We start from the raw sequence: 13,930 nt of genomic DNA on the forward strand, positions 1-13,930 counted from the left end.
TAAGGATAAAGTTATTTTACAAACATGTATCCTGGCAGAAAAGACATCTGAAAATCAGATCCATCAAAGTAACATTCCACTTTTGCATCTACAAAAAATGGCTCGAGAACCAGAAATGAATAAGAAATGTGATAGAGAGGATGATCTATCTGTATATTCAGAACATCCTTCTGTGCAACAGTATGAGAAAATGTGGAACTGAAAAGGCAAATTAGAGTGGAAAACTAATTTAAAACTCATCACCAGTAAGTTAAAGTGGAAATTTGGTGCAATTTGTGAAAAAGACAAAATTACTACTTACCCTAAAGAAGAATCACTACGTGGTAACTTTAAAGAAGGAGCAAACTTAAAGGAAATACCTTCTCATTTAACAAATGATAGACTTGATTTTGAGAAAAAAGATGCATTTGCAGTGCCTGTCCCTGTAGTATTTCAGGCATTTCCTGAACAAAAAGGGCCTAGTCGCAAAAATGTCATTCTTTCTCGTCCAAACTCTGGGTCCTCGGCATATGCTTGCCAGTCATCTTCTAATATTTCATCCAATGGAAGTAAATCAGACTGTGAAAATGGTAAACCAGACATTGAGCACATTTTTAAGAAAAATGAGAGTTTTAATAGTGATGCAGAAAATAAAAATGTAAGGAACCCACTCATTGCGTTTGAAGTGAAAGAGGACCAAGATTTTGATATGCAAATGTCAGAAAGCATGAACCAAAATAGCACTAATTGTAAATTAGACATTGGATGTATACCTCCGTCTAGTGATCTAAGAAGTCTTTTTGATTTTTGGCTTGAGTGCTCCCGTGAAATAAGACAAATGCTTCAAATGAAAAGGCACAATATTTCTGCTATTACAAACACTTACAAGAAAACAAAAGACTCGTTTCAGAAGCCACTAAATGCAGATAACGACAGTACTAATAACTATAGAAGCATGGAACCTGAATTAGAACATGTGAGTTCTTCTCCATCATGTAGTTACAGAACATCAGAAGTATATCTAAGTGAAGGATTATAGCAAGATATACTAACGTGTATGAATGAGATGGGCCTGTTACAGGTAGAATTCCTGTCGTTGGAAAATGAGAACGTTCAACTTAAAAAGAGCTAGAGATTCACTTTGCTGCTGCTCTGTTGTTTTTTCTCTTTATCATTATCTGAGCCATTTGATTTTCCACTTATGAAAAAAGTTTGTGTATAAGATGGGTTGTCTAAATATGTAATTGTGTTTGGAAATAGATTATTTCTGCTATCTAAATGATAGGAGTGCAGGAAGCATTCTTATGATTTCTTTTCCTTAAGTTTCTCTGTCAGTCTCCCAAGTGGCATATGAACTGGGAAACTAATTTAGCTATGTACCATGTGACCTCATGAACCAGACTAACCGTAAAGAAAATTTCTTAAAAAATGCATTTATCTTGGGGTGCCTGTGTGGCACAGTTGAGCATCTGACTCTTGGTTTAGGCGTGGGTCGTGATCTCAGGGTTGTGAGATCAAGCCCCGCGTTGGGCTCTGCGCTCAGTGTGGAGTCTGCTTTAGTTTCTCTCTCCTTCTCCCTCTGCCCCTCCTGCTCATGCTCTCTCTCTCTAAAATAAAACTTTAAAAAACATATAATCTCTGGGGTTTTTTTTTAAAGATTTATTTATTTATTTGAGAGAGAGAGAGAGAAAAAGTGCGTGTGTGCACGAGCATGAGCAGAGGGAGAANCTGTCTGCCCTTTTCTCTGGCATTCTGAACTGCTGGTGATGTCTTCCTCTTTGATCCCTGTAGTTTAGACAAATATTTACCCTGTTGTGTGCTTCTCTCCCTTGTCTTAACTACAGCCTTGCCTACTCTCCCCATTTTCTGCCCTCTACCCCCTTTGAGTCTGGCTGACCTCAACTGTTGTAGTCTCAGTTCAGGCATTATCTCTAGAAAAACCATTCCTGAGACCTTTTATCTACAGGCTTCTTTAAACCTGGGTGCCTAGCATTCAGCGGCAGTAATGAATACTCAGTAAATGATTACTGAGTAAAATAAAGACTGTTTATGCAGAGATGATTTAAGAGATTGTCCCATACAGGGGTGCCTGGGTGGCTCAGTAGGTTGAGTGTCCAACTCTTGATTTCCACTCAGATTATGACCTCAGAGTTGTGAGAGCAAACCCTGTTTGGGGCTCAGTGCTGGGCATGAAGCCTGGTCAAGATGCTCTCTCTCCCTCTGCTCTTGCCCCTCTCCCTCTCTGAAAAGAGAGAGAGAGAGAGATTGTTCCATACATTGTAAGAGGAAATGAGATAGGTGTATAAAGAAGTAATTAGCAGTTCAGTTGGTGAAGATGCACTGCAAAAATCTGTAAAGTAGTAAGGTAGCCCCAACGAAAGAGACACCTGTTTATCTGGGGAAGGACAGCCATAATCAAGGATGACTTTACATAGCAGTCTGTGGNCCTGATGTGGGCCTCGATCCCAGGTCCCTGGGGTCATGACCTGAGCCCAAGGCAGACTCTTAACTGCTGAGCCACCCTGGAGCCCCATCTCTGGGATTTTTATTTTTATCTATTGGCTTAAATATAAGTTGCATTTCCATAAATAATAAAATGGGAAAGAAGCAATGACTAAGAGAAAGGATATAAACAAATATTTGAGCTAAACCAATCTATTTATTGCTTTTTATCGTTTCTCTAAGTGCAATCTTCTCTGCTTTACTCACTCTTGGAACTTAGAATTCCAACACGACCACTTTGAGATATTTTTAAAAACAAATATTTGTATTATCACTTTTTTCCTTTCACGTTATTTTTACACAGAATTTTTTTAAAGATTTATTTATTTAGAGAGCATGAGCAGGGGGAGGGGCAAAGGGAGGGAGAGAGAGAGAAAGGGAGTAAAGCGGACTTCCCACTGATCATTTCATTTATGTATTTACATGAGAGAGAGAGAGGGAGAGGGAGAGAGCATGTTGTGCGCATGAGCAGAGGGAGAGGCAGAGGGAGAGAGAAAGGGAGAAGCAGACTCTGCTGAGCAGGGAGCCTGATGTGGGCCTCGATCCCAGGTCCCTGGGGTCATGACCTGAGCCCAAGGCAGACTCTTAACTGCTGAGCCACCCTGGAGCCCCATCTCTGGGATTTTTATTTTTATCTATTGGCTTAAATATAAGTTGCATTTCCATAAATAATAAAATGGGAAAGAAGCAATGACTAAGAGAAAGGATATAAACAAATATTTGAGCTAAACCAATCTATTTATTGCTTTTTATCGTTTCTCTAAGTGCAATCTTCTCTGCTTTACTCACTCTTGGAACTTAGAATTCCAACACGACCACTTTGAGATATTTTTAAAAACAAATATTTGTATTATCACTTTTTTCCTTTCACGTTATTTTTACACAGAATTTTTTTAAAGATTTATTTATTTAGAGAGCATGAGCAGGGGGAGGGGCAAAGGGAGGGAGAGAGAGAGAAAGGGAGTAAAGCGGACTTCCCACTGATCATTTCATTTATGTATTTACATGAGAGAGAGAGAGGGAGAGGGAGAGAGCATGTTGTGCGCATGAGCAGAGGGAGAGGCAGAGGGAGAGAGAAAGGGAGAAGCAGACTCTGCTGAGCAGGGAGCCTGATGTGGGCCTCGATCCCAGGTCCCTGGGGTCATGACCTGAGCCCAAGGCAGACTCTTAACTGCTGAGCCACCCTGGAGCCCCATCTCTGGGATTTTTATTTTTATCTATTGGCTTAAATATAAGTTGCATTTCCATAAATAATAAAATGGGAAAGAAGCAATGACTAAGAGAAAGGATATAAACAAATATTTGAGCTAAACCAATCTATTTATTGCTTTTTATCGTTTCTCTAAGTGCAATCTTCTCTGCTTTACTCACTCTTGGAACTTAGAATTCCAACACGACCACTTTGAGATATTTTTAAAAACAAATATTTGTATTATCACTTTTTTCCTTTCACGTTATTTTTACACAGAATTTTTTTAAAGATTTATTTATTTAGAGAGCATGAGCAGGGGGAGGGGCAAAGGGAGGGAGAGAGAGAGAAAGGGAGTAAAGCGGACTTCCCACTGATCATTTCATTTATGTATTTACATGAGAGAGAGAGAGGGAGAGGGAGAGAGCATGTTGTGCGCATGAGCAGAGGGAGAGGCAGAGGGAGAGAGAAAGGGAGAAGCAGACTCTGCTGAGCAGGGAGCCTGATGTGGGCCTCGATCCCAGGTCCCTGGGGTCATGACCTGAGCCCAAGGCAGACTCTTAACTGCTGAGCCACCCTGGAGCCCCATCTCTGGGATTTTTATTTTTATCTATTGGCTTAAATATAAGTTGCATTTCCATAAATAATAAAATGGGAAAGAAGCAATGACTAAGAGAAAGGATATAAACAAATATTTGAGCTAAACCAATCTATTTATTGCTTTTTATCGTTTCTCTAAGTGCAATCTTCTCTGCTTTACTCACTCTTGGAACTTAGAATTCCAACACGACCACTTTGAGATATTTTTAAAAACAAATATTTGTATTATCACTTTTTTCCTTTCACGTTATTTTTACACAGAATTTTTTTAAAGATTTATTTATTTAGAGAGCATGAGCAGGGGGAGGGGCAAAGGGAGGGAGAGAGAGAGAAAGGGAGTAAAGCGGACTTCCCACTGATCATTTCATTTATGTATTTACATGAGAGAGAGAGAGGGAGAGGGAGAGAGCATGTTGTGCGCATGAGCAGAGGGAGAGGCAGAGGGAGAGAGAAAGGGAGAAGCAGACTCTGCTGAGCAGGGAGCCTGATGTGGGCCTCGATCCCAGGTCCCTGGGGTCATGACCTGAGCCCAAGGCAGACTCTTAACTGCTGAGCCACCCTGGAGCCCCATCTCTGGGATTTTTATTTTTATCTATTGGCTTAAATATAAGTTGCATTTCCATAAATAATAAAATGGGAAAGAAGCAATGACTAAGAGAAAGGATATAAACAAATATTTGAGCTAAACCAATCTATTTATTGCTTTTTATCGTTTCTCTAAGTGCAATCTTCTCTGCTTTACTCACTCTTGGAACTTAGAATTCCAACACGACCACTTTGAGATATTTTTAAAAACAAATATTTGTATTATCACTTTTTTCCTTTCACGTTATTTTTACACAGAATTTTTTTAAAGATTTATTTATTTAGAGAGCATGAGCAGGGGGAGGGGCAAAGGGAGGGAGAGAGAGAGAAAGGGAGTAAAGCGGACTTCCCACTGATCATTTCATTTATGTATTTACATGAGAGAGAGAGAGGGAGAGGGAGAGAGCATGTTGTGCGCATGAGCAGAGGGAGAAGCAGAGGGAGAGAGAAAGGGAGAAGCAGACTCTGCTGAGCAGGGAGCCTGATGTGGGCCTCGATCCCAGGTCCCTGGGGTCATGACCTGAGCCCAAGGCAGACTCTTAACTGCTGAGCCACCCTGGAGCCCCATCTCTGGGATTTTTATTTTTATCTATTGGCTTAAATATAAGTTGCATTTCCATAAATAATAAAATGGGAAAGAAGCAATGACTAAGAGAAAGGATATAAACAAATATTTGAGCTAAACCAATCTATTTATTGCTTTTTATCGTTTCTGTATGTGCAATCTTCTCTGCTTTACTCACTCTTGGAACTTAGAATTCCAACACGACCACTTTGAGATATTTTTAAAAACAAATATTTGTATTATCACTTTTTTCCTTTCACGTTATTTTTACACAGAATTTTTTTAAAGATTTATTTATTTAGAGAGCATGAGCAGGGGGAGGGGCAAAGGGAGGGAGAGAGAGAGAAAGGGAGTAAAGCGGACTTCCCACTGATCATAGAGCCTGATGCGGGGCTCCATCCCACGACTCCGAGATCATGACCTAAGCCAAAATAAAGAGTCAGAGACCCAACTGACTGAGTCACCCAGGCACCCCCTCCACATTTTTTTTTAAATCACCATTCTCACATGTTTCTGTTGAGTCAGACCTTTATATTGTGTTTAATAAAGTATGGTACATTTGATGTGTATGATTTTTATAATGTAGGTAGTAGCACGAACCTTCAGCAAATCTTCAGTATTTCACCTGAAGGGAGAAAACTGACTTTTGAGGTGAATTAAATTTTACAAATAGTCAAAAATCTCAAGATCGCCTCCTTTAAAAGAAAAAGCTAAGCACCTCGTCCCCAGTTAAGGTATTAACTTACTGTGTCAATGTCACACTTTTAATGTATCTGATTAATTTAGTGAATTTGATAACTTACCTGATTCAGCATTAAGGAATTGTATCATCTCTTTTGGTGCCATAAAATGCTATGCAATGCCACTTTAGTAACTTTGGCCAAATCATTGAACCTTTTTTGGTTTTACTCCCATTTTCAGTAGAAAATGGGATTGAAGTTGATAGTTACTTTTATACCCTCTAGCTATATAATGTTATGGTTATTGAATGTGGAATTTGGGGAGCATGACTCATTTCCCAAAATTCTACACTAACATCAGGTTTGCTCTGTTCTTTTTGTGTTGTGGTGACCTTTGGTTCATATATTTTAATGAACACTGTCAATTTTTGATAACCCTAGAATCCAAATGAAAAAAGAATTGTAAAAGGCAGTTGGGGAAAGAATAGCTCAGTGCAGAAAGAGGAAAGCTTCTTATTGTGCCTGGAGCACTACAATGTCACATCCTTTAAATCTGGCTGTTTATGCAAAATCCAGGTGGTAAAGACAGAAGATGACAAATCTTGTGTCTTTGTCTTTTTATTTCTTTGTATCTGCTGGTCAGGTGGGGTGGGGTGGGGAATGTTAGGTAGCAAAGTGTGGATATGAATACAAAATGCAGAAAGCCCTTTTTAAATTTTTGGAAAATTCTGCTGTTTTAATTTTAAACTATTTATTTATTTAAAGATTTTATTTATTTGTCAGAGAGCGAGCAAGAGAGTGCACAAGCAGGGGGAGGTGCTGCCAGAGGGAGAAGCAGGCTGAGCAAGGAGCAGGATGCTGGACTCTGGACTCGATCCCAGGACTCTGGGATTGTGCCCTGAGCCAAAGGCAGATGCTTAAACAACTGGNGGCAGATGCTTAACCAACTGAGCCACACACGTGTCCCAATTACGCTGTTTTTATTCAAATAGAAATGAAGCAGAATTTATAAAAATTGCAATTACTTGTAATGATAAAGTTAAACACAAAATATTTTTATTGATTAAAATTACAACAAACTAGGAGTCAAATGGTAGAATTAATGAAAAAAACTTCTGGGATGCCTGGGTGGCTCAGTCGGTTAAGCATCTGTCTTTGGCTCAGGTCATGATCCCAGGGTCCTGGGACTGGGTCCTGCATCAGGTTCCTTGCTCAGCAGGGAGCCTGCTTCTCCCTCTGTCTCCACCTCCCCCTTGCNACGTGTCCCAATTACGCTGTTTTTATTCAAATAGAAATGAAGCAGAATTTATAAAAATTGCAATTACTTGTAATGATAAAGTTAAACACAAAATATTTTTATCGATTACAATTATGACAAACAAGGAGTCAAATGATAGAATTAATAACAAAAAGTTCTGGGAGGCCTGGGTGGCTCAGTCGGTTAAGCATCTGCCTTTGGCTCAGGTCATGATCCCAGGGTCCTGGGACTGGGTCCTGCATCAGGTTCCTTGCTCAGCAGGGAGCCTGCTTCTCCCTCTGCCTGCACTTCCCCCCTGTTTTTGCTCTGTCTCTCTCTCTGACAAATAAATAAATAAAATCTTTAAAAAATTTATAATTAATGAAAAAAGTTCTTTTTAATGGGTAAAGTAGTAACAGTTATCCTTAGTATCAAACTTCCTTTAAAGATGGATGAAGAAAGGAAGAGGCACGAAAGTGATAAATTGGCAGTATCAGAAAGCATATCTGCCGCTGCTGCTACTGGACTAATTCAAAAAAGAGCGAGTGGAAAAACTGATAACCACCTATGTCCTATTATGGAAGATGAAGATTCTGATGGGTAAGCCTGTAGCAATATGTAAATAGTAGGTAATTGCTATTTTTCTAGAAAACACATTCTAGTTGGAGCTAACATTCATGATTAACAACTTTTTATATTTTTAGTAAGGCGATTCCATCCTGGGTGCTAATCAGAAAAATGCAAATAATGAGATACCATTTTTTGCAGTCATAGTGATAAATATTTTTTTAAAAAAATAACAACCAAAGTTAGCAGATGTGAGGAAAAAGGCATTCTTATACACTGCTGTTAGATGAAATTGGTAAATCCTTCCTGAAGGGTGATTTAGCAGTGTGTTTCAAAAATTTCAAATATGCTGTCCTTTTATCCCAACGGCTTCATTGCCAGGACTAGATCCTATAGGAAAACATGACTTGTGTAAAAAAACACACACACACACACACACATTCTAAGGACATTTATTATATATTATTATATGTATAAAATATGACAGATATGTTAAGGATATTTATTATAGCATTCTCATATCAAAAAGTTGGAGCTAGTCTAAATATCCATCAATAAGGAAGTAAATTTTCACCCCTATAAAACAACGTAGTATGCGACCATTGAAAAAATGAATTTAGGTCTGCGGTGTACTGATTGTGTAAGAAAGTATGTTTAAAATGTTTGGTTTGATGTTATGTCTTATGCAAATCTTAGAATACTGTTAATATCTGCTGAGTTGCAAAAGGAAGTTACCTGCTACACTGGTGCTCTAACATAATTACCAACAAAATTGCTAGTTACTACGTTTTTGGTTTTGGTTCCTAATGCAGGAGTGCTCAAATGTTGGGCCCTCAAATTGATCTGAATATTACCAAGAGATTTCATATGGCAATTTGTCACATATTCTATATAAACATTTGATTTGATGACCCCTGTGCTGTAAGCCAAGATGTTGCTAATGCAGTCAATCTTCGTTTTAAGGTTCCTTGCATGCATGCTGTTATCCTTCCCTTTTAAAGAGAATATATTTCTACATGCACCACACCAGATTTTTCAACAGTGACTTCATATTTTATAATTTATGGAAATTTGGTTTACAGAATAGGAATATTTTCTACATTCCGAACCCCTTTTACTTCTCTTTAGAATTTTAATATGACTATTTTGAATAGTAGAAGATATCCTAGAGTTAGATGATCTTTATGAAGCATGAAACACTGTGGTTGAAACTTAACAGTTTTACTGTGGTCTTTCTAAGCATGAGAAGAAATGATAATCGTGTTATATAATATATATCTAGAAAATTTTTAAGGAGTCTTTTGGTTGTATAATTTTGTGAATTATTTACTGCCTTGGCCTGGCTTTTTTTTTTTTTTTAAGACTTTATTTTTTAATATTAGAGTGAGCAGGGGGAGAGGAACAAGCAGCCTTGGCATTGAGAGCCCAGCCCCATGTGGGGCTCGATCCCACAACCCTGAGATCATGACCTGATCCAAAATTGAGTCAGAGACTTACCGGACTGAGCCACCCAGTCGCCCCCTTGGTCTGTCATTTTTTAAAAAAAACATTTAATGCTACATGTATGTAATTTTAAAAACATCAAACTATTACAAAAATACTACATCATCATTGTGTAAGGAGTGAACTAAAAAGAAAAATTATCTATGATCATTCCACTTAGCTATGATATCCCTAAAAGAACCATGTACACTCACTGATCCTGATTTCCCTCCCATTTGCTCTTGAGTTGTCTCTAGTAATTTTCACTCCCACTACTCCAGAACTGATTTTTGAAAGGTTACCACTGATTTTCACTTTAATAAATCTAGACATAATTTCTTAGATGTCATTTTATTTAACCTATCGTGCCTAGAAAACATTCTAGCATATATAGTTCTATTCAATAAATGTTTATTGAGTGAATGATGTTTCACCTCCATGTATTGTTTTTAACATGATAGATACTGATTCTCGCTTAAACGAAAAGGAAGTTTGACATGGGGCTATTCCGACAATTTAACCTGTCAGTTGTATGCATTTTTTTTAAATTTTTGGGGGGCCCAATATTGTGGTTACTTGCTACATATTCTTTTACTAGTATTTATGTTAGTTTTAATTATAAAATGGATCAAAGGAATAGCAAACTTCATTTATATTTTATTAAGGAAAATGAAATATGGTGGTAAATTATTATAAGACTTTAAAAATTCTTGCCAAAGGATTATGAGCCCTCAATATCTGAAATAAAAAGATGAAGTTGGACTTATTTGCCTACTAGTAAGAGAGCTATGCTGATCACTTACAGTCTTTTCTGACAGAGCAGTCTTCTATTCTTATATAGGGTTTTGGGAAGAGTGGAGTTTAAGGTTTGGGGGACTTTCAGAGAATTAACTGGCTTGTCATAGTCTGAAACACCACGGTAATTTGGGTGAGACCATTGTTGATTGGTTGGTACTCAAGGCATGTGTATCAGAGTGATTTTGTCCCATCTTTAGGCTTTTTTTTAGAAGGGAGGAGCTGACATTGCTTGGTTGGTGGGTGAGGCCAGCGGGCATTGATCAATTACACACATTTAAAATTGGTTGTGGTGGCTTCTTGTTACCATGGCTTCACAGTTGTGTCCCCACCCACCCTAAGTTTGAGGTGACCTTAACTACATGTTTTTCTATTTAAAAGTTGTTTCTATCAACTGTGTTCAAAATGAAAGCGGGGGCGCCTACGTGGCACAGCGGTTGAGCGTCTGCCTTGGGCTCAGGGCGTGATCTGCGTTATGGGATCGGGCCCCACATCAGGCTCCTCTGCTATGAGCCTGCTTCTTCCTCTCCCACTCCCCCTGCTTGTGTTCCCTCTCTCGCTGGCTGTCTCTATCTCTGTCAAATAAATAAATAAAATCTTTTTTAAAAAAATGAAAGCGATTTCATATTCTGTAATTATAGATTTATTTTTGAAATTTGGGTCAAGAAGAATTGTTTAATAATTCATTTCAGGAAGATCCTTTTTTTTTGATGTTAAATTTTAATCAGAAGAGTTATCTGTGTAACAGTTTTAAAACAATAATTGCTCACTTTGTGTTTTCAGTGTTCTTAGGGCTCCTGTTCAATTCCTAAATTAATAATCTCCTGTGGGAAATTTCAGTCTTTTTGTAAATTTATGTCGCTATTTAATAATAATATTCTCTTGCATGCATTTAGTCCATGAAAAGGTAATTATAATTTTCTGTTGGTAAATCTAGCTTTTTATATTAGGATTAAATAGTAGGGTTAAAGTGTATGAAAGTTACCAAATCATTTTCTTTAAGGAAACTTAAAATTTTTTTTATTAATTTGTGAGAGAGATGGAGAGAGCAGGAGCAGGAGGGAGGGGCAAAGGGAGAGGGAGAAACTCAGCGGGGAGCCTGATGCAGGGCTAGATCCCAGGACCCGGAGATTATGACCTGAGCTGAAGGCAGAGTCTTAACTGACCGAGCTACCCAGGCACCCCCAAATCATTTTATTTTCAAACAAAATCAGGTTATTGCAATTTTTGAGTGATATATAATGACATATGATTATTTTTGAATTTTCTCCGGATTTATTGAGGTAAAATTGACAGATAACTGTGTAAGTGTAAGGTATAGCTGTATTAATTAATACACGTTTATATTGTAAAATGATAATAGTGTTAATAACTCTATCACCTCACATAATTATGATGTCTTTTTTAGCAACTCTCTTAGCAGCTTCCAAATGTATCATAGAGTATTGTTAATTGTAATCAGCATTCTATACTTTAGACCCTCAGAACTTAGTAGTCCTATAACAGGAAGTCTATACCCTTTGGCCTACCACCAGTCTGTAAATTTGTTTTTTTGAAGATCCCACTGTAAGTCAGATCATACAGGACCTGTCTTTCTGTGTGACTTATTTCACTTTGCATAATTCCCTCAAGGTTCATTTATGTTGTCACAAATGGCAGGGTTTCCCTCTTTTTTGTGGCTAAAAATATTCCCTTGTAAATACATACCACATTTTTTAAATCCCTGGATCCACTGATGGACACTTAGGTTGTTTCTGTATCTTGGCTATTGTAAATAATGCTGCAGTAAATATAGGCATGCAGATACCTCTTTGAGATAATGATTTCATTTTTGTCAGATATGTTCCCAGAAATGGGATTACTGGATGATATGATAGTTCTATTTTTAGTTTTTTGAGGAACCTCCACACTGTTTTGCATAGTGGCTGTACCAGTTTACAGTCCCATAACGGTGTACAAGGATTCCCTTTTCTGTACATTGTTGCCAGTGGTATCTCTTGTCTTTTTGATGAAAGCCATTTTAACAGGTGTGAGGTGATGGGTATGTCATTGTGGTTTTGATTTGCATTTCCCTGATGAATAGTGATGTTGAGCCCCTTTTTTGGTACCGTTGGCCATTTGAATATCTTCTGAGGAAAGATGCCTATTAAGGTGCCTTGCCCAGTTTTTAATTGAATTATTTATTTTTTGCTGTCGGATTATATGAATTCCTTATATATTTTAGATATTAACCATTTTTCAGATTCGTGGTTTGCAAATATTTTCATTCATTCTGTAGGTTGCCTTTTCATGATGTTACTTGTTTCTTTTTTGTTTTTTAGATTTTATTTAAATTCAAGTTAGCTAACATACATTGTTGTTTCAGGGGTAGACTTCAGTGATTCATCACTTGCATGCAACACCCAGTGCTCATCACAACTGCCCTCCCTAGTGCCCGTCACCCAGTTACACCATCTTCCCACCCATCTCCCCTCCGGCAACCCTCAGTTTGTTACCTATAGTTAAGAGTCCCTCATGGTTTGTCTCCCCTTCTAATTTCTTTCCATTCAGTTTTCCCTCGCTTCCCCTATGATCCTCTGTGCTGTTTCTTATATTCCACATATGAGTGAAACCATATGATAATTGCCTCTCCCTGACTGACTTATTTCACTCAGCATAATCCCCTCCAGTTCCGTCCGCTTTGATGCAAATGGTAAGATTTTATCCTTTCTGATGGCTGAGTAATATCCCATTATAGATATACACCATATCATCTTTATCCATTCATCTGTTGAAGGGCATCTCAGCTCCTTCCACAGTTTGGCTCATGGACATTGCTGCTGTGATACTTTGGTACCCACTTTATTGAGAGTGTTTATCATGAAAAGATGTTGAATTTTGTTAAATGCTTGGTCTGCACATATTGAGATGATCATATAATTTTTTTCATTATATTAATGTGTATCAAACTTACTGATTTGATTTGATTTCTGAAGGATAATTTTGCTCAGTATGGTATTCTTGGTTGGCAGTTCTTTTCTCTCAGCATTTTGAATATGTAATCCCACTGTCTCCCGGCCTGTAAGGTTTCTGCTGAAAAATTGCTAATAGCCTTATGAGGGTTCACTTGTAGGTGACAAGCCTCTTTTCTCTTGCTGCTTTTAAGATTCTCTCTTTGGTTTCGATGTTTGACAGTTTTATTATTATGTGTTTGGGAGAATATCTCTTTAAGTTGAGTTTGTTTGGTGACCTGTGACCTTCATAAACTTAGATGTCCAAATGTTTCCCCAGGTTTGAGAGTTCTCACCCATGACTTCTTGAAGCTTTATGTCTTTTTTCTCCCTCTCTCCTCCTTCTGGAACTGCAGTGATTTACATCTTGTTTCTTTTAGTGGTATTCCATAATCACATAGGCTTTTCTCACTCTTTTTCATGCTTTTTTCTTTGTTCTTCACTGATTGGATCATTTGACAGTTTTAAAATTTGAAAATTGTTGGGGCGCCTGGGTGGCACCACGGTTAAGCGTCTGCCTTCGGCTCAGGGCGTGATCCCGGCGTTATGGGATCGAGCCCCACATCAGGCTCCTGTGCTGTGAGCCTGCTTCTTCCTCTCCCACTCTCCCTGCTTGTGTTCCCTCTCTCACTGGCTGTCTCTATCTCTGTCAAGTAAATAAATAAAATCTTTAAAAAAAAAAATTTGAAAATTGTAAATTCACAGATTTTTTGGGGATCTATTTTCCTGTCATTGATTTTTGTTGCCTTTTTTCATTTC

The 13,930-nt window shown here is 38.0% G+C and overlaps 1 protein-coding gene across 1 annotated transcript in view; it reads left to right on the forward strand.

Annotated features, from left to right (window-relative positions):
- The window catches only part of ANKRD26 (ankyrin repeat domain 26), a 120,210-nt gene that overhangs the window by 41,120 nt on the left and 65,160 nt on the right, over window positions 1–13,930 (forward strand). Inside the window, 2 exon segments of the mRNA XM_034644369.1 lie at window positions 5–1,106; window positions 7,748–7,937. Of these exon segments, the coding sequence (XP_034500260.1) occupies window positions 5–1,106; window positions 7,748–7,937 (1,292 nt within the window).

This window comes from Ailuropoda melanoleuca, chromosome 15, assembly GCF_002007445.2.
Source record: "Ailuropoda melanoleuca isolate Jingjing chromosome 15, ASM200744v2, whole genome shotgun sequence".
Lineage (NCBI taxonomy): Eukaryota > Metazoa > Chordata > Mammalia > Carnivora > Ursidae > Ailuropoda > Ailuropoda melanoleuca.